At 35.5% G+C, this 21,698-nt stretch overlaps 1 protein-coding gene across 1 annotated transcript; it reads right to left on the bottom strand.

Annotated features, from left to right (window-relative positions):
* Window positions 1-17,495: 17,495 nt before the first annotated feature.
* LOC112048645 (structure-specific endonuclease subunit SLX1 homolog) lies at window positions 17,496-21,180 on the bottom strand. The gene is made up of 4 exons (XM_024086274.2): window positions 20,642-21,180; window positions 19,936-19,987; window positions 19,453-19,644; window positions 17,496-18,371 (listed from the first exon to the last, which is right to left on the bottom strand). Exons 1-4 carry the CDS (start codon window positions 20,818-20,820, stop codon window positions 17,601-17,603), a joined length of 1,194 nt encoding a protein of 397 aa, XP_023942042.2. The 5' UTR covers window positions 20,821-21,180; the 3' UTR covers window positions 17,496-17,600.
* Between the last annotated feature and the right edge of the window lie 518 nt (window positions 21,181-21,698).

Raw genomic sequence — 21,698 nt, 5'->3', positions numbered from 1 at the left:
TGTATATGTCAACTAGCAAACGTAAAAGATAGCGAGTCAGCTTGCAAGGGCTTTAGGACATTAGACTCTTGTACATTGCTGATAAACACCCCGCGAGGGTGGATTATAATGATCATACAAGCAAGGCTGTGCAAGCGTATGCGCATTGTATGTATATTTCCTGTCGTGCGTTCCAGGCGATGGAATTTTAAAATTTTTCATGCATTCCCCTCGCGAGGGGTGGCGATCACACACACGACATCGACACGGGTATTTGAATAATTTATATAGATAGATAAGATATTCGTATCCATACATCTTTCATAAACACCCCGCGAGGGTGGATTGTATTGATCATGCAAGCAAGGCTGTGCATGAACGTGTGCGCATTACAGATATAATCCGTGTTGTATGTTCCACGCGATAGAACATTACTCTTCATGCATACGCCCGCGACGGTGGCGATCAAGGACACCGGTATTTGAATATTTTATATAAAGAAATAAACACCCCGCGAGGGTGGGTTGTAATTATCATGCAAGCATGGCTGTGCATGAGCGATTGCGCATTGTACGTATATTCCATGTTGTGTGTTCTACGTGATGAAATTTCAACACTATTCGTGCCTTGCCCTTGCGAGTGGCGGCGATCTTCAGTATTTGACTGGAAATTCGTCTAGGAATGTTAACACTTTCTATAACCTCGTCCCCATGAGGGGCGGTAATCTATTAGACCGGTATTTGACTGTGCAAATACGTCCAGGAATATTTAAACTTTCTATATCTTACTCAGTAAGTTGTTTTTGCAAATACGTCCAGGAACGTTAAAAATATATACGGTCGAATTGAGAAACCTTTTTGAAGTCGGTTAAAAACTATGTATACCTTGCCCCCGCGAGGGGCGGTAAACTATTAGACCGATATTTGACTGCAAATGTGTCCAGGCACGTTAACAGTGTCTACGCCTTGCCCCTGCGTGGGGTGGCGAATCAAAATTCCTGTGCTAAATTCTGGCGGGATTTGTGAACCTTTTTTCAATGCCGGTTTGAATTGAAGTAACAATATGTTTGAGTAACTCTCAAAAACTCTTTGTCTAACTTGTCTTCGAGCATTCGTAATTTATGCACTCCTTTGAAACGAAAGCCACTGGCCACGCGTTCGTTTTGCAGTATATATTATATTATGTTAGACAACAGTCTATTGCTAGAACGTTCACTTTGGTTTCTGAGTTCACATTTTTAGGAAGCCCGCTGGGCCCCGCCACTTTTAATACTTTTTTAACTGTTGAAAAATCACTACAAAGAAAATATTATTATATACATGCAAGTACGAAAACATTTGCAAAAAAGCAAGACTTTCAAACATATGAAGTAGTGATCCGAACGGAAAAACCGTTAAAATAATGATCACGTACTATTTTCAAATGAAATTTGAAATTTTACATTTACATTTTACATAACGTTAACGTTGTATGTAACAACGTAATAATTACAACGTAATAAAATATAAAGTACTCACAGCGAATTCACTTCACTTATTACACTTTATCTTGCAATGTCGGGTACCAACTGATTGCAAGATGTTGCTTCGACGGCAAACAAAACGCCAATGAGCTAAAGTCGCGCTCAGCGATTTACGAAACTTCCCGAGCCCGACACCGCCAGGTGGCGCCACATAGCCAGACGTGACGTCAATAAAAGTACGAAAACTGGTATGAAATCGACGGAAACGGAAATGCTACTCTCAATATAAAAGCTTCCAGTTACGGTCAATATTTTAATAGTGAGTTTATTAGTGACTTTAAATTTGATTATTTAGAGACGTGATATTTTTACCTAACCAAAACCAACCATTTCATAAAAAAAAATTACCTAACAATATAATTTTTTTTATAAGTTTTTAATAGTTTTGTATATTTTGTATGTATAACATTGTCACCTACAAAGTAAGTAGGTACAAAGATTACCTATTTTCCGAAAATTAATTTGTTTAATCTCGAATAAAAAATCTTTAAAACAATATCAACGAAATGAAAATCGGTTCATCCAGTCAGGATCTATACAGGCACGGAGACGGACAGAGTATTAAAATGCAATTTTAAAAAAAATATTGATTTACCTAATTTATTTATTACTTACCTAGATGACTTTTATGGTAGATGTTGACCTTAGGTAACTTTGTTCTTCATAAACTGTAAATTTTATTGTACCTATTTGTTTCAAAATATTAGGTTCAATGAATGAAAATATATTTTTTTTTATTATGACGATATTTTCGCCTCATTAAATGAGAAATGAGTTTGTAGCTTTCATTTTCTGAAAATAGTGCTTAGAATCCTTTTCTACAAATTTTCAAACTAATCTATTTGTATTTGTATTCTACAATTTTTTTGGACACTGTGGGAGAAACATAAAGTGTAGGTAGGTACCTACTATTTATATAAAAGTGTATTTGATATTCAATTACGACATCGGCGCGAACATTCGCAGTGACATTTAAAAGTTAAGGCTTTTAGAGTGTCTCACTACAATGTTATAAATCTAATTTCTTTAACACTCTAATTTGACATCTCTTACTACACAATAAGAACGATAATTCGATGACATGAGACGATTTATTACCTTTTATTCTTGATAGTTTAGAATAAACAGCGTTGAGTTGAACACCCAGTAAGACAAAACACGTACATCTAGAATCAGCGGCGGTGCGTCTTTGCCGTCAGGGTGTTAACTAGCCACCAATAAAGAAAACCTCAATCGGCCCAGCCGGGGTTCGAGCACAGGCCCTCCGACTTGTAAATCTACTGCCTATAACACTGCGCCAAGGAGACTGTGAAAACTTGTGAAGAAACAAAATTATTTATCTTAGTACTGGCAAACGGCGACTTCGTCGGTTCGTTGCGTTAACCAAAACGAACTTTTCAAGACTCCAGCTTTACTATATTAGTATAGCTTGAAAGTAGTGTTATATATTTTCTTCTTCTTTCTTTCGACTTTCGCCAATTTTACGGAGAAGACAGGAGGGATCACAAAGTGTTTGCGAGATGGAAAATAGTTGTTGGTTCTTCTATAAGGAGCCCGGCTCTTATGATGATGATGCATTTTTGGTTAAAGTATAATCAATTTTCCCTAGTTACATCACTTCGGTTTTTCGCAGAAACTTAAAAGTGACGTGGCTTGTATGACGTTTATTCAGTGAATAAGCAATTCAAAGTTTATCCCTTCCTTTTAGTAGCAGCTTAGTACTATATTTCTAGGCAACCTCAGGATATTATCATAACTCTAGACAAGAAATACATGGGTATTATGTATTTTTAACAAACTATAACACTATTGTAAGTGTGCTTAACACTAATCTCGTTATTCCCAGGTGTCGTGTCGACGTCGGCAACGTCAATGTCTGTTGATTGTTAGAAGCTAAAGCCAAGATATGAAGCTCAACCTATCACGCTGCATGCAATGCGGATTGGCGGGTTTTGGGGTGACCATATTTAATTTCGTAATCGACTCGGACCGATGTCTTCCTTCTTCTTCTTCTTTCCTGGGCCTTTTCCGCACTTGGCCATTTGTGGTTGGCCGTTGTGCGTAGATCCCTTTTGGTGCTGGACCCCGCCGGAGTCACTCCAGCCAGCCCAGCTCGCTCCAGAAGCTTAGCAGGCCACCCAGGTCACCAAACGCCTCATGGAGTGTTGCTGGGGATCCAATGTGTGCTGCGCGTTGTTCAAATACACCTCTGCATCTAAGCATAACATGTATCGGGGTTTCCTCTTCCTCCATGCATGCTCTGCACAGAGGACTGTCGGTTATACCTAGAACCGAAAGGTGTTTATTTAGTGAACCGATGTCTTAATGAGCTCTCCGAGCCACAGAAGTGTAACCCCACCAACTTCCCAAAACCAGGCTGAGAATTTGAAAACTTCTTTGAGAAAAGGAATGCTCAATATTTTGTAGCCAGGCCTGGATTACAACCCGGAACCTCGTGATCCGAAGGGCCACTGCAGCAACGAGGCAGTTTACACTTGCATCATTCATCATCACAACCAATATTCGGCTTAATGTCACGTACGAGCCTCCTCTCAGAATGAAAGGAGTTATCACGCTGGCCCAATGCGGATTGGCAGACTTCACACAAGTAGAGAATCAAGAAAATTCTCAGGTAGGTATGCAGGTTTCCTCACGATGTTTTCCTTCAAAGTTTTAGACACGTAATACTTAATTTATTCAAATGCACACAACTGAGAAGTTGAAGTTACTTAAAATTATTTAAATTATTAATTTATTTTGATTTGCTAATGACAAAGTTAGGTCAATATTTCCATCACAAAAAGTTAAGCCATTAACTTTTTTATACATCGAAGTAGATCTAATAGCTGGGAGAAACCCAAAGGTCACTTTTAGATATCTACTGTGCTTTTAGCTTTAGCGCATAAACACAAAGCCGCAGTGTCGTTTATTTATTTTTAATAATAATTAGCAATTATTTAAAATCGAGAAATTATCTCACCCAACATTAACTGATATGCAGTCGCATAGGCGTATAAACTGATGAAAAGCATTTGCGAAGTCCAAGATGGAACGCGCTTGCCTTACCTAGATTACTTACTTATTTTGATATACCTACTCGTATTTGATAATTTGATATATTTAGGAGTTACGTCAGGAACCTAAGAAATATAATTTCAATCAAGAATAAACAAAAAATAGTAAATTCCCAAATATTAATAGTAGGTAGGTAATTACCTATATTTGCTATAATAAAAATAATGCAAGGCTAAAAATTTTTCCTTATTCTGTGGTAAAGATGTTATTAGATTTAACGATCAATCAGTCATAGGCGCTTGGGTATTTCCAGAACATAAAGGCTCATCATTTATTAGACGTAAACTAAAGAATTTGAATTAGATACCTTATGTCAATTAATAAAACGTCCCTATGTTGAATACAATTAGGTTTGAATACAATAATGACAGAAGCTAATTCCACTTTTTTCAACGCTAATTTTTTGCTAGATTAATGGCTAGAACCAGTTTCTACACACATAATTGTGGTATTCAGCATCCACGATGACTAAAAATAAACATCAAATGTTACGATGTGACATTTGATGAAAACAATTTACAAACAACTAGTAAACGTCGCGTGGTTCCCGTTCCCGTAGGAATATGGGGTAAAATATAACATATAGCCTTTCACGATAAATGGGCTATCTAACACTGAAAGAATTATTCAAATCGGACCAGTAGTTCCTGAGATTAGCGCGTTCAAACAAACAAACTCTTCAGCTTTATAATATTAAGTATAGATTCTAAATGCTCTGCAATGAGGAGAACCGGCTGGACAGCGTTCGGGAAACTTCGCGACATGTATACACTCAAAACTCCTCACCCTAAGTGCCTGAACACGAAAGTCTTCGGTGTGCCTAACTTGGTCACTGACTGTAGACTTCTTAAGAAGGATCAGAGTCATTCAGCGTGCGATGAAGAGCCAGCTATGCTTAAATCGGAGTAGCTCTGAGTGCTAACGAACAACTTTTTAGTGGTGTTGGCCTAATTTACGACTCTTTAAGAAGGAAATAGATTGGATGGAGACAAAGCATCAAAGCTTTTGTTCATAAAGTACAATACATTACTTTTGGAGTCCATTTTGATTTAATTTGTTTTAGCTTTTGTTCATTTATTGTAATGTAACCAAATGTAACACGCTACTTTGGGTTTTAATTTTAATCAAACTTTAAATTCATTAATTTTATCTTTTGTTTATTTGGAATTATGCCAATTTTTTTTCACAGTTGTTTTTTATTTTATAATAAAAAATAAAAATGAAAAGAATTGACTATAAATCATGTTTTATTTGTCCTTAAACAAACTGACCCTGCCTCCGATTTCGATTCCGATTCCGATAAACCAAATTTGAAAACTCTGATTCCGATTTCGGTTCCGACAAAACTACCTCCGTTACATCCCTGGTTTGAACAGCCGATGGACTTTGTGATGGGGTCTCAAGGTGTGGGATCGGCGACCCCGCACCGGAAAACGCAGTGTTGGTTGACCCCATTAGGTGAAATGATGGCATCTTGCGGATAATAGGGATGGATGCACGGCTAAAGACCGTGTTGTTTGGAAGTTCTTTCAAGAGTCCAGCAGTGTACTTCCAGCTGATGATGATGATAAATTAGGTCTATGTCAGTTCCATAACTAATAATTTAATGAAACGTCATAAAGACACTAACTTCCAACTCCGAATTCCGTCGAAAAAAAAGTTAATATTTCACAGCCTGACTTAGGATTTGAAACCAGGACCGAAGCTAAATAAGCACTGAATCAACAAAACAGATTAATTCAAAATATTTAGTCATTGTAAATTCATAAAATGCGAATAATATATGTCTACGTTTGTCAACACAATTATCAGAGTTAGTTATTATTAAATTCATTAGAATGCAATTTAATAGGGAACTGGTTACAATCGATTTTGCAACAAAGTAAAATAAGTGTATATTGCTACTCTCCGGACTCCGATAATTTCAAGGATATCCTGAGAAGGCTCTATATCCAATCCAGTGGTAAATATTTCTATCAGTTTCTTTAATCACCTAGAAGTATAAAGAAAATTGAGACCTCCGCTTAGAACGTTACGACCGATGGGGCTCGAGTGCTAAGAAAGAACAGTCCTGAGGTCTGATCGCAATGATTGGTATCGATAAATCTTTTTTTAGAATAGGTAAGTAGCTATTTGCCAAATGCATAATTTAAATAATACGTTATCAGACGATAGACGTCCACTGCTGGACATAGGTCTCTTGCACCTATATAAATAATGCATGTCTGCAAAGAAATAAATTGATTAATTGATTGATTGCATGGACCTCCGAATGGCCGAATAATTGTTCGTACTCGACTAAAATACTAAAGTAGTCTGTACGGCCTATAAGGCAGAAGCAGATCTACTCTAAGGGCGTCTCCTCTATAAAAGTATCTGCAGTCCTTTTCATGAAAGAAGGCTCGCGGCTAAAACCTAAACTAAAATTTTCAGCGCCTTTACGAATGGCACTAAAACCGCCATTACCAAATGACAATGAGCATTAGCGCCGCGTCTGGGGGACTTCTTTCGTGAAAACGACTTTACTTGTGGTGTCATCATCCAGTCTATTCATTTTTCTTGTAAGACTGTACGTATAGATACATTCATTTCGACAGATTGATAGGTACCTTTTTTAAATTATTAATTCCAGTCAGTAAAATGACATTTCAGTGACAGTTGCACTTCTTCTTCTTCTTCTTTCTTGTCTATGGTACTTTGTACTGCGATTGTTTCGCAATAATTCCGCCAATGGCAACGTAGTGGAAAAGAGCACACAGTTGCACTGGCCATTTTACTAGTAAAATGACATTTCAGTGACAGTTGCACTTGTCATTTTACTGACTGGAAGTAATAATAATAATCGTACAATCGTACAATAGCTGCGACTGCTTACTTACGAATCTTGTATCGAATTTAAGTAAGTACTTACGCATGTCATTAAAGCTGACTAACCTACATTTTATACTTTCACCCGACTGTAAGGTAACCTACACACGGCAAAACGTGTCATCCTTATTCGTACTGTATAATCATGTTTTTCGGAAGAAAGAAACGTGTAAGTTATGTGTTTATTTGTGTCTATCTGTAACTCATAAATGGATGGGTCGATTTTAAAGTTGTACTTATTTTTAAAAGAAAGCAGGTTTTTTGTTAGAAGTTATATACCTACTTATAGCTAAAAATGATGAAGACAAAAACTCAGCAATTGTATAATAAGGTGAGAGGAATTTCTGACACAAAATCCATTCTAAAAATTATTGACTTTGAAGGATTTTCAAAAAAAAATCAATTCAACCATGTTTATTCACAGAAACCATTTACATGAATTTCGCATTAGCCTCGGAGTTGAGCAATTATTATATTACTTACATTTAATTACATATTAAGAATTCATAATTATATATGTTAAGAATTTATGATCATGTTTGTTCATACATAATACGATTACCTATGATTTTCATAATTTTATCTACAAACGCCTCAAGCCACCAAACGTTATGGGTACCTAAGTGCTCAATATTAAAGCTGAAAAATTGAGTTGTAGCGTCCATCATTAGCAACCCATTTTTGGTTCACTGTTGAGCACGAATCTCCTCTCAGAATGAGACGAGATAGGCAAATAGTCCACCACGCTGGCCCGATGCGGATTGGCAGACTTCACTCACGTAGAGAATTATGAAAATTCTCAGGTATGCAGCTTTCCTCATGATTTTTATCCTTCGCCATTTGAGACACGTGATATTTAATTTCTTAAAATAAACATAACTGAAAAGTTGGAGGTGCATGCCCCGGACCGGATTCAAACCTACGCCCTCCGAATGAAGACAGAGGTATCCACTGGGCTGTATCTGCATATCGGCTATTGTAGCGTTAGCATTAGCGTTTTCTATATTCTGTGGTAGTTTCGTTGCACATTTCAGAAACTACTGGTTAGAACTCGACTGTTATTATGCCCGACTCAACACCAAAAGTCGTGTTTTCGATTCCCACCCGTTAGATAGTGGTCCGTGTAATGTGATGGTTAATGTACAGTGGTCGTCCGCTAATTCTTAATTATTTTTAATTCGCTTAGTCTTATTTATTACCGTAGCATATTGTGGGATGCAAATAAATTAATAATAGCAGTTATTGAATTCCCGTGTCTAGGTACCCTTAACCCATACGGAGAATCCAACCGAATATAGTATCGATTAGAAATCTCTTAAATCAATACAGTAAGTAATCATTTGTTATATTATGAATGCCCAGTATAATAAAGATATGCAGATGCTTCAATGGATTAAGTAGTGTCTACAAAAGAAAAGCAATACAATACAAAATCAACCAATAACAAAACTTTTGCTAGTCTGTTTTCGTGTTGTGTTTTTTAGGCTAACACCGCATAGTTAATATAAAAAGTAAAAGTACAAGCAAAACTTGAAATCATACTGGCTGGGTAGGTAATGCTGACGAACTTTTAGAGCAATAGAAGTGAAATGAAAATTTTAATATTTTTGCAGATTCTCCCATTTTACCTACCGCGCTTCTAGAATGCATGCGATTAGCCTAGAAAACATCGATGCCAATGTCAAGACACAAAATTGAGGTCTCCATTTGAGTAGTTGTTTACATTGGAAAGTTTAGTCGATACCTACCAGGATTCTTAATTACATTTTCACTACTCTTGCTCAAAAACACTGTCATATTACCACTCCACAGCGGGGCTAAACAAGCATATTAGCCTCTAGGGGCTAAAGTAATTTTGTTTTTTTAATTCTTGTCTGTTACGAGTACTAGCCAAGTAAGTACTAGCCTACTATAAAACGGAGGAGGTTTTATTCGGAAATAGAATCATTATAGGTAAGGCACTGATTGTTTTGAAAAATAAATAAAAAACTTTAAATTGGAATGAAATGCAGCGTTTTTGTCTGTGGATTGCGTTTATTTTTTTATTTAATTTTTATTGAGTTGCGAATAGAGCGATATTTGAAGACATGAAACATCCTTTACGGTGTAATACCTCTGCCTCTTTCTCATGTGAAAAAATTAAATTAAAAAGCGAGAATTTAAAAAACAATTGGCGTGAATAACTTGATTTTTTTTCAGAAATTCATTGTCAATTTGTGACCGTAACTTACATATTTTTCAACAATAATTGTTATTATTGTCTTTATCTAGTGAGAATGGTGATCCTAATTTGGAGATGGATGAAATTTAACGATCAATCTGTTACCATCAAAGTCGAGACGCATTTACTTAAATAGGTACTTACCTACGAAAAATTTTATAAGTGGAGAAAACAGCAACAAATGGATTCACTTACGAAAGGAGTTTTTTAAACTATTATCTCCCACGTTTATCTTACATACTTATTATTCATCTTCACAGTAGTCGGAAATTATGTTACTGGGTAAAAGCATCTCCCTTAATATCCAAAATTGTAGACTTTGTATATTTAATTTTCAATTAAAATAAATCATTGAATATTGTACTAAACTATTTTATTTTCTCGCAATCGTAGTGAAAAGCAGGGTGTAACACGTGGGGCTAAACCTATTATAAACTCGGTTTCTATTTAGGCGGCCCTCGCCTTCGTCACAGGCCCTAAAAATACCTCGAATATAATGGGTCTTTTTAGCCCCTTGTATAACAATCTACTATTTCTATCATCAGGTGCATTAGAACTTAATAGGAAGGTAAACTTAAAATTTCTCAGACACCTATAGCTGAAAACTGAATTTGGTCCGTTGATTATAATATGGTGAATTATTGTCCGTTTACTTGAATGCAGCACTAGGTATAGTAAATATTTGATAAATATTATTTAAATGTGTGACGTTTGTGCCTAATTACATCCAAATCCGTTCAACCTTTTTTGTGTCGTCTATATCCAAAATTAAAACTTACAGTCAATGATGTTAAATACTGTTAGATGTGTTACTAGGTCATGAAAAATGAGGCGCTCAAAAGAGGAAATTTCCACATCTCAGTGTTACTTATGGTCAACAACGAACGTTATTTAAACAAATAATACCTAAATATCGTCTACAATGTCGAGTTGTGTTTTCGGGAAGTGCAAAAATAAAAACTATATATAAGTACATAAATATATAATGGAATTAATGACAAAATTGTGCGCTCAGTTTTGTAGCCTATTACTCGGATTACTTTTTTCCGTGATTTTGTAGGGACGTAACAGATCTATAGTATAAAATAATCATTGCTTACAGTACCTATTAATAGGAGACAGGCGCATCGTTACATCAACTACCAGTTTTTATAACTTTTTTATGTGTTTGGAAAATGATAAGCAACTTTAAGGTTAAGTTTTATTGCTGCGTATTTGAGTACTCGTGTCACGTATACTTGTGGCTTTTTACTGAAAGCTCAACTATGTCAAGGCTTCGTAAGCACGGAATTAATGAGGAATAGGTAACCGCGATTTGAACCGCATCGTCTTCGTTTTCACGCCTGTGGCTAAGTAACTGTAAAAATATGCGACCGAGCTCGCACGCCTTAAGACAGTTATCCATATACTTATTGGAATGACACACAATGAGCGACAGTCCTGCTTTTGCTTGCACGCTTCTGAGTTCTGAATCTTCATTCGCTCGAACGCCGACGGTCTGTTAGTTCGTCACGGGCTCAGATTATGCTGTACATTTAAAACCTTTGCCTTGAAAAAAATAAAAAGAAAAAAGTTAGTAAGTGAAGTTAATTTAGGCGGGAACGATAAAATGTGGCGCCATTTTGTGTTCTTCTTTGTTCTGCTCTGTGTTTTTAATCTGTGCGAAATGAAGAAAAGAAAAATGGACTATCCCACAGACAAACAGTTGACATTGCAGAGGAAGGAGACTACCCCCGTGGATTTTACGCGGCTATTGGTGATGAGAGTTGTCTATGGTTTGGCGAAGGTCATGGGTTTCCAAGAGCCGGTCAGTGAGTTTCTGAACGGAGCCCTGGTTCCACCTGGGGCTGATGAAGATGACGATGATGATATATTTGGTGATGGTGATGATGATGGTGGGATATTCGATGACTATTGACGTAACGGTTTCAATATGGTTTTATATTTATTTATATCTTGTTTCTTAAGTGATTATTGCATTTATTTTTTATAGCACGTGTGTCTTTTATGCTAGGAATCGATACCAAATGTTTTTTGCATTTAAATTTCATAATTTAAGGTTTTATTAGGTAAAGGAATCTAATGCTTTCTGTAACATTATAAGTTTTGCTTTCAATTGCATATTTCCAGGGCTGTATTCCGTTAATGTATTTTAAAAAATATAAAATATATTGTCCTTCATAATGAAACTTTTCCCAGAAATAAAGTCGTCGAATATTTAATATATTTATTAAATTATGTTTGTTAAGTTATGTTATATATTTGCTAAGTTATGGCAGATAGAGCGCACAGTATATAACGGTGTCGTAGTCGTTCCAAATACAAAATTCGAAAACGAATACATTCTCGAATCAGTACGACACGAAGCGTCGCATCAGCAATTTTCAATATTATTCTAGAAAAATGACGTCATAATTTAAAGATTTTAAATTTGTTCACAAAAGGTAAAGAAATAAGATGGGGTTTTTTTATTGGTTATTGGTTATAAATGTTATTATTGATTATTATATTAATTTACGTAATTGTTGTTAGTGTACATTTTGAAAAAAAAAAAGTTTGTAAATGCGGATGTCAAGGAAACGCGTGACGTTTGTTTTTTAATGGGTTTCACCGGCTTCATCACGCTGCTTGTAAAGTCTCATTCAGGACATTCTATATTCTGTGTATTATTTAGTAAAATTCTGTTCTAACATATATAGTAGATATGTGATAGATACCCTCTTTTATTCAATTTGGGCATATATTATAAGAAAACATGTTGTTATAGGTAGATATTTACCTAGCTATGTAATATTATTTTAACCACAAGAGATTAGTTGTGAATTGACAATTTATTTTCTTTTAAGACATGTTACTATTTTATTTGTGTACAGTACATTAAATAGATTTAAGAAAATATACCTATATGTGAATAACCATGTGTACCTGGTAGATGTTAGTAATAATAATTTATTTTACCTACTTATGTATCAAAAACACTGGATGTAAATATTTAAAATATAAATGTTTTTCACATAAAAACCACCGTTTCTTATTTAAAAATGCATCAATTACCTATTCGAACCATGATATGTTCAATATTCCAAAACTCGAAATTTAATGATATTCATCAATATTGATATGGAAAGATTTTTACAATATAAATAATGCACCAGTATAAATATATTCACCATCATAAGATGTATGCTTGTTGCATTAATAACCCAATTACTGGATAGTCTACGTTGATAGCTCCGATACTGCTCATGATTTTAATAGGGTTGTCACCAAGTTATTAGTAATTGTTAATTGTAAGGCGTCTGGTTTGAAAGGTATGTTTGTAGGTGTAATTACAAGGACCTAATTCCTTACCTTAGGGCCTTTTTCTGTACCTATGAACTTATGTATTACATCATCCCTATGATGTAACTACATGCCTGCCAAATTTCATTTTTGTACTTCAAACTAAAAAAATCCGGTAGGAACAGCACCGGGGGAAAGAACAAATCGGACATATGACCGTCAAATTATATTAAGCGACACTTTTATGATATGTGTAATTTTTTTGAATAGAAGTAACATTTTCAAAGGGTAAAATTTTAATATTCGTTTTTCTAACGATAACGAACCGATAATGTACTCGACTGTACTGTAACGTACGTCTCAAGAATAAAACAATATTGTGAAGAATTATAATGGAATTAACGGAAGATGATGATAAAGTGAAATTGAAATTTGCATGACTTAAAACAATGGCTCAATCTTTCAACGATGGCTCATGTCGTGGCTCAACCGTATCTGGTAATAAAAATCCAGCATCCTGATTCCTGTTTATATCGACTGTCAGTGGCCCAATTAGCAACTATAATAATATGTAGGCATTACGCATTAGTATTGCAGGCATGAGTGTTTTTTTTCTTTTTTTCATCACAATATTTATTTACTAGCGGACGCCCGCGACTTCGTCCGCGTGAAAGTCGTTGTAAACTTTCAACTACCCCTATCCTACCCTACCCTAACCTACCTCTACCCTACCCCTACCCTACCCAATCCCAACCCTACCCCTACCCTACCCCTACCCTACACTACCCCTACCCTACCCTACCCTACCCTACCCTACCCTACCCTACCCTACCCCTACCCTACTCATTAAGGCTGCACTTCTTTATTTATTCCTCCCACCGCGAGTCGCGTCGAGCGCGGCAACCGTTACACAAAAATAATCCATATAGCATGAATTAGTATTCACGCGCGATGGCTCAGCGTATTTCTTGTATAACTTTGGTGTTTCTTTACCGATTTTTATGATTCTTTTTTATTGAATAGGTAATAATGTTAACTTTCTTATAAGGGATGAGTGATGAGTGTTATAAACATAAGAGTAGACAAATATAATTAGAAAGCTCCGAACTGCTAAGCTATCGGGAGTTACACGTGTTATTGTGAGTCAACAATAATAGATAGACATATATATGCTGTTGTGTTTTTATAGATAATTTTAAGGAAAACATTTCCGTCATACATGATTTCTATGTAGCTTTAACCATTAAGGCTGTACACGCGACGGAAGCTTAAAAAATTGAGTAACTTCTCCCGTTTTCTCAACATTTCTCGTCACTGCTCTGCTCCTATTGATCGTAGCGTAATGAAAAGTATACTATAACCTGCCCAGGAGTATGTAGAATAATTGTACCAATTTTCGTTAAAATCCGTCCAGTAGTTTTTGTTTCTATAAAGAACATACAGACAGACAGACAGACAGACAGACAGACAGACAGACAGACAAAAATTTTACTGATTGCATTTTTGGCATCAGTATCGATCACTAATCACCCCCTGATAGTTATTTTGGAAATATATTTCATGTACAGAATTGACCTCTCTACAGATTTATTATAAGTATAGATTATTATAAGTGAAAGCGTTTTTGAGCAAGAGTAGTAAAAATAATTCACAATTTTTAATCAATTTATTTTGTTGGCAACCCTGTTCTCTAGTGAAAGTCATACGACCTATTCAAGCAAGACGTGACTTAATTTACTCTTGCTATTTAGAACGGCCTAAAAAACTTACTGTCTGGATAATAAATGTTTGGTATCAAATTGAGTGTAAAATTAAAAAAAACACATTAATTTACTACACCTATACTAAGCATTTACATAAAGTAGATAATTCTCTTTTCACGCACCGTAGAATAACACGGTAACTTTCTGAATATATTTTACAAAAATTTACTGTTTAAAATTAAATTTACTAACTTGAAATATTTTTTATAAAAAAAAAAATCTGGAAAGACATGGAGATACATGACGTCATTATCTGCAATAGTCGTATAGCTAATAAAAATATGTCTAAAAGCCTTTTGTCTTGTGCCATTCCAATTTCCAACACCATGAAACCTTAAACCTCCGTGGTTTCTTCACAACCCGTAAAAGAGGTAGAGGTGTTACGCCTCAAACACATTAATATTCCAAGTCTAGATAGAGATACATTTTCGATAGCCCTACATGGCTAATGACCCGGTGAAAGGAAGTCCTAATAAGGACCCGTGATATACCACACACTGCACTCGTGAGAGAAAGTAAATACTTTTTATACGAAAGTAATTTGTTAACTCAACGATTTAAATGCTCTTTTTTTTTAATATTTACAAGTTAACCCTTGACTACAATCTCACCTGATGGTAAGTGATGATGCAGTTCAAGATGGAAGCGGGCTAACTTGTTAGGAGGAGGATGAAAATCCACACCCCTTTCGGTTTCTACACGGCATCGTACCGGAACGCTAAATCGCTTGGCGGTTTGTCTTTGCCGGTAGGGTGGTAACTAGCCACAGCCGAAGCCTCCCACCAGTTAGACCTGGATAAATTAAGAAAATCTCAATCTTTTTAGCCAGGACCTCCGTCTTGTAAATCCACCGCGCACACCACTGCGCCACGGAGGCCCTCAAAATACTCGACGTTATTCTTAGATTAGATTAGATACTGGTTTTATATCATAATACCCCTGGTTCTTCACGGTTCCAAGTTGGGCTATAGAATATCATACTTTTCTTTTTTCCAAGCAATAGAAAATAATTGGGAATTAAAGTGTAAAAAATATTAAATTATACAGGTAGAAACATCGCGAGGAGACCTGCATACCAGGGAATTTTCTTAATTCTCTGCGTGTGTGTTCAATCCACATTGGGGCGTGGTGGACTATTGGCCTAACCCCTCTCATTCTAAGAGGAGACTGCAGCAATCAGCAATGAGCCGAATATGGGTTGATAACGAACGAACAGGTAGAAAGAGCTTTCAGCTCTGTATCTCTATTGCGATTAGCAAAGCAAGTCGTACAGTTTGCTATTATCAATTAGCAAACTGTACCTACGTAGTATACTTAGCATTCGCGCATTAGTTCTGTACCAGAGACTTTGCGGCCCGGCCAGCCAGTATTTCGCGAACAGAAAAACAACTAATTGGCCGCTTTAAGATGATCGTGGTCGTGAACAAGTAGTCTTGATCGAGATCGTCAACAACTAGTCTTGATCGTGGTCATCAGCAACTAGTCTAGATCGTGGTCGTCAACAACTAGTCTAGATCGTGGCCCCATAGTACGCGAGGGCCCTAACGGTAAGCGCATAAAGCCCCATCTTCCGCATCGGACGCATCGCATCAAACAGATTTTAGTATTCTTTGTCATATAAGTGCGATCCGCATCGTAAAAAAATTAAAAATCCGTTTGATGGGATGCGTGTGATACCTAACAAGCGGATCAATTATACCTAAAGGTAGCATTCCGATATTGGCGCCTGCGACCTGCGACCGCGACAGGGTCGCACGACCCACTGCTTATATGAATTTATACTAACTAAACACTAGCACTAAACAAAAGTGGTCACGCGACGCGGTCTCGGGCTTTGTTTAGTCCTTATAAATGGTCCAAAATTGTATGGAGCCCAGGATTAGTCATTGTACCCTAGCGGAAATAAAAGAACTTACTATTTTTGATTATACAAATATACGAATTTACTTTAATTCTTTCGAAATAATATTCATTATCTCCCAAGAAGTGCAACATTATTATGGGCATTAATGGCGGATAGATGACGTTTTCAATGCATTAATCGATTTGACGTTTGCTGTCAATTGTCATGTATAGTTGCTCAATAGGCGCCATCATATTAAAACTCAAAAACTCGACTTCCAAAAAGGAGGAGGTTTTACGTTCGGTTGTATGTATGCTTTTTTTTTAGCGATATTTAAGCCGTTTAAATTACAAAATTTCTGTGGTTCTTTCAGAAACGGCTTTAATTAAAACATGACACTGGATTGGCACCGCCTTCAAACTGATCAGAAGGTAGTATATAGGTAAGATGTTATTTTTTGCTTTTTAGTTTAGGTTAATTTTCGAGTTGGAAGTCGGTTGAATTTTTTTTATTAATTTTTTTATTGTTTCATTTATTTATTTTTATTTAGTTAGATTTATTCACTTTAATAAATTTTAATAAAATCCTTGAATTTTTTAAATTTTAATGATACGGGGTACAAGAGTGGTCCTGAAATGGACCATCTCCTTTATACTAAGTAGTGGGTCGCGCGGTAGCAGGTCGCGGTCGCGCGTCGCGGTCGCCAAAAACAGAGGGCTACCTTTAGGACGTCGGTAATGACTATTATACATTCAAACATTATCACATTCTTCAATTCAATGAATATTAGAAATCTTTTTGTATACTTACGTAATTACCACTGTTTATTTACCTTTGATATTACCGCTGTTTGTACTGAATACACATCAATGCAATAGGTATGAGTTTTATCATCTTTATATCACGGATCTTTAGTAGGTAAGTTTTATTGATAACACGATACATATTTCTATGCAATATATTTTTACAGATATTGTTGTTCATAAAGTTTGGCTCAAGGCTATTTATTAATTTCAAAACCACTAATAAATAAATCGTAATGTCCGGTCATAAATTTTCATTACAATCGAGAAACCACGAAGGTTGTTCGTCGTTAACTTTATCGCGTTTAAAAATAACTTCGTCGTCGCTATCATCATATTTATGATCAGCTTTATTTTTATCATCTGCTTTTTTTTCATCTTCTGTATAAATTACATCATCATCAATATTGTTGAACACTCTTTTCTGTATTAATTTATCACTATTTTTAAAATTATCATCATCTTGACTAGCGATTAAATCATTATCTTTAGCATAATCCTGTGTACAAATTAAATCATCATCAAGATCCAAATCATCAACGAATTCTCTGTTCCAACTAACAGCTACATTTTCAGCATTATCAACATTATCATTTATATCATCTTGTGTGCAAACCAAGTCAGCATCATCATCAAAATTATCAAAACCTTTATCTTGCGTGCAAAATACTTCATCATTTACATTGCCTTTAAGATTATCTTTAACGCCTTGATCATATCCATTCATTCTCCTTATCAGATCACCCCATTTCAATTTAGTATTACAAAAAGGACAGTTGCCAGTTATTGGTACATATTCACCGGGTGTAAGAAAATGGTTCGCCAAACAGTTTATATGTGATACTAGATCACAGTTTGAATTTATACAGCTGAGTTTTTCCGTTTCTTTCAAGTAACCGGAACATAGCAGGCATTCAATAGTAGGATTAGAAGAAAGGTCCTTGACTTTTTTATGGTTGTAGCTTTTAACTGGACCTTGGACTACTGTCATGTGAGCTGGCGGTTCTCTTTCTGCCTAATAATATATTGATTTAATTATTATTTATTTTACTATAGCAGAGCTATTTGTGACAGTTTGTAGGAAAAATTTCCGAAGTGCTTATTTCTGCTACTAAGCAAGTATTACTTATTTTTGGTTTAAAAGGCTTGGATGCCAGTGTAATCACAAGCAGTGGAGTGCCCTTCATAGATGCATAAATGCCTGCCTACTCTGAAGCTTCACTAGGAAGCTGTATTGAAGAAGGCATTTTCTATTTCGTATAGCCTGTTAAAACCCTTGTAAGAGCCTTGTCACAACACTGACCACAAGCACAGGCTTAACACTTTCGCCTCAAGTCAACTTGACAGGCATCAGTAGGCCTAAAATGCACAACTAGACATAATGAAATAATTCTGTCTATATATTTCCATAGACCTATAAAGCAGGCAAATGGTATCTCCCTGCCAAACAACTGAAGTAAGGGTGCAGAATATTTAACTGTGAGTGTGAATTGTATTGCCAGATGTAGGGAATTACTGGCGGTCTGTCTTCATACCCTTCTGTTTGATTTCTTTGAAAGAAGAAAGAAAATCAATTTATTCAAATAAAAAACGTAAACGCATACTCGACCTGGACAATTAAAAAACAGGACGCACCAAATGAGCGCCGACTCCTAATGAGGATCGACCTCCACAAGACAAAGACACTCGCAACATATTTGTTTATAGTCTTAGGACTGATCGCAGATTGGCCGTACAAGAAAAAAAAAAAAAAAAATTTATTCAAATCTAAAAGTTACAGACAGTCATGCTGTTATGACAGCATATCTGTCTGTAACCAGTAAAATGAAAGGGATTTCAGCACAGCATATGCCGTGCACTACATACAAGCATAATACACATTGCTGATTTTCAGCTGAGACCAATGTGACATTGTGCCTGTCATCCAATATGTGTGTTAAGGGAACTGGCAGAATTGGGATGCGTCAGTTTTTAGTTCAGGAGACATTGTCTGGACTTTTTATTATGTCTATGGATATTTCTCTCTCTTTTGTCACATCACAACAAAACTGATAGCATAAATATTGTACACAACAAAAGAAAAAGTGAATACTTACAGGAAATTCTTCCCTGTATTCACTTTCCAACCATCTTATCATCAAAGGAAGTCTACACCACGGACCTACTCTTAGCATTTCACTTAGAACTCTAAGTTTGAACTGAAACTCTGTTTCCTTTCTGGGTATCTTCTTTAAGTCTAGGTGTTGCAGTCTTGTAGTTTTATTTGGATTTTGCCATGCCCATTCAAACTGAAATAAATATTTCTTATTTATATATTATGTATATTTCATTTATTACATTAATATAATTATTAATTGGCTCTATTTTCACATTACATGAACTGTTTGCAAATTATTAAACAAAAAGAAGAAAAAAAAAATACTAAAAAGAAGCAGTGTGAAATGATGAAGACATTATTAAAGTGTATTTTTTATAATATTTCATAATAACATTTATGATCCCAACCTGTTGGTGTTAAAATTTTTCAAGTTAACTTTTTGTAAGCATTGAAATTAGAGAATAATTATAAATTCACTTACTCTCAATGCTGAAATGTTATTTGGGAAACCATGCACTATCATAACCATTTTCCTGAAAACAATGACAATTTTTATTATAATATTCAATAATAAATAACCTGTTTCTAATGGTCTACTGCAGGCCTTGATCACTTTTAAGAGAGTGGATTTGGAGTTTACATCCACCAAACTGCTCCTATGGAGGATGGCGAGCTAATAATAATTTTGTACTAAACTGTAAGTCAAAGCCTATTGTAATGGTCCACTACAAGCCTTCCCTTTTTACAGCAGATGGGAAATGGACCTTAGACTCACCACACTGCTCCTATGCGGATTGGTGGGCTACAGCAATAATATCTGACTCTTTAGCTATCAAATAATGATTGCTCAGTCTTGCTCTTTAAGGAAAACCAACTCCAAGATGTTACAAAGAATGTTTTGAAAGAAAGAAAAATGTAATGTTTCATAGCCAAAAGATTTCATTTAAAATTTGAAATGAAATGAAATGAACTTATTTGCCTTAATACACTTAATAAATATACAAGATTGAGAATTTAAAGTTGAACAGGCTTTTTTAAAGCGTTTACTTTTGGACACAGATTCGTGCTATTGTCTTAGGACATAGATAGGTATTTTTCAAAGAGTTGGGCCAGTTGTTACGTAGATTATTTGAAAATCGAACATTAACAAACCGAGGGAAATGCTATAATTAGATCTCAGTTTTTACCATGGGCCTCTGTTACTCGTGCGATGAGCGCCACCAGCCCAAGTTCCTCTATTATGCTGCATTATTCTCCTGTTTGGGTCTCGAGTGTATCCAATGTAGGTGCGACCCTTATACTTTGGGTTGATATTGTAAAGAATGTAAACACCGTAAAAGTCCTCTATCACTTCTGGCTCTGCCATAATAACGTTTAATTTTTTCGTTTTAAGCTAGACCAAGTAGCATTTGTTTGTAAACAACACAAAATCAACAGGGCACAGATGATTGAAAAAAGGCATGTCAATGTTAAGGTCAACACAACAGTCAAAGTGACATTATTTCTATCTGTAAAGAATAATAGGTTCCTAAAATATTACTTTTTGGAATTATTATGTCAGTCAGTCGTATTATCGTTCCCTAGAAGTGAAACTTTTAGCGAATTAAGTAACTAAACTATTACATTTTAGCATGATTTTAAAATCCAAGTTCTCATTTGTCTGTCACAGTCTGTCATTTTGTGTTTTTTGACAGTTGACGTTGAGTTCCTTCATTTGACGTTTGTGGCAAATATGTTCCAGGGTTCCCAACTTAGGGGTTTTCCCCCCAGATTTAGGGGTCAAATAAGTGAAATGGGATTTTTTTAGGGGTCTGAAATTTTTAGGGGTATTTTCAGGGATTTTTCGACTCTTTAATATTTTTAAATTGATGATAATTTTAATATTTCTTTCTTGACCTAGCGACTTATAACGACGTATAATACGTTACTCTACAACCACTCTGAGGCAACTGGCGGCAATTTTCATCGAATAAAAAAAATTGTTAAATTTATTCATTGTCAACATACCTATTGTATGATTTCAAAAAATCTGAATCTTCAAATAAAGACGTAATATTTTGTCTGTATTAAATATAGACTTTTGAAACAAATTATAGCATATTATTTCTAAATTATTATGAATTTATATTTTTAGGGGGACAACTCAATAATTGAGGCGATTTTAGGGGTTTTTGACACAAACTTTAGGGATAAATATTTTGGAGAGTTGGTAACACTGATATGTTCCTTGTTTGTGGTTGAGTT

The sequence above is a fragment of the Bicyclus anynana genome, chromosome 8 (assembly GCF_947172395.1).
Source record: "Bicyclus anynana chromosome 8, ilBicAnyn1.1, whole genome shotgun sequence".
NCBI lineage: Eukaryota > Metazoa > Arthropoda > Insecta > Lepidoptera > Nymphalidae > Bicyclus > Bicyclus anynana.
This window is presented reverse-complemented; position numbering and strand designations above follow the sequence as displayed.

Excerpts from the sequence above, each read along its gene's own strand:
- LOC112048645 (XM_024086274.2), bottom strand. The coding sequence starts at position 20,820 with ATGGCAGAGCCAGAAGTGATAGAGGACTTTTACGGTGTTTACATTCTT. Across the intron at positions 19,988-20,641 it reads ACGAGTAACAGAGGCCCATG|GAAAATGGTTATGATAGTGC; the intron begins GTAAAAACTGAG and ends CATTGTTTTCAG. Across the intron at positions 19,645-19,935 it reads ATAACATTTCAGCATTGAGA|TTTGAATGGGCATGGCAAAA; the intron begins GTAAGTGAATTT and ends TATTTATTTCAG.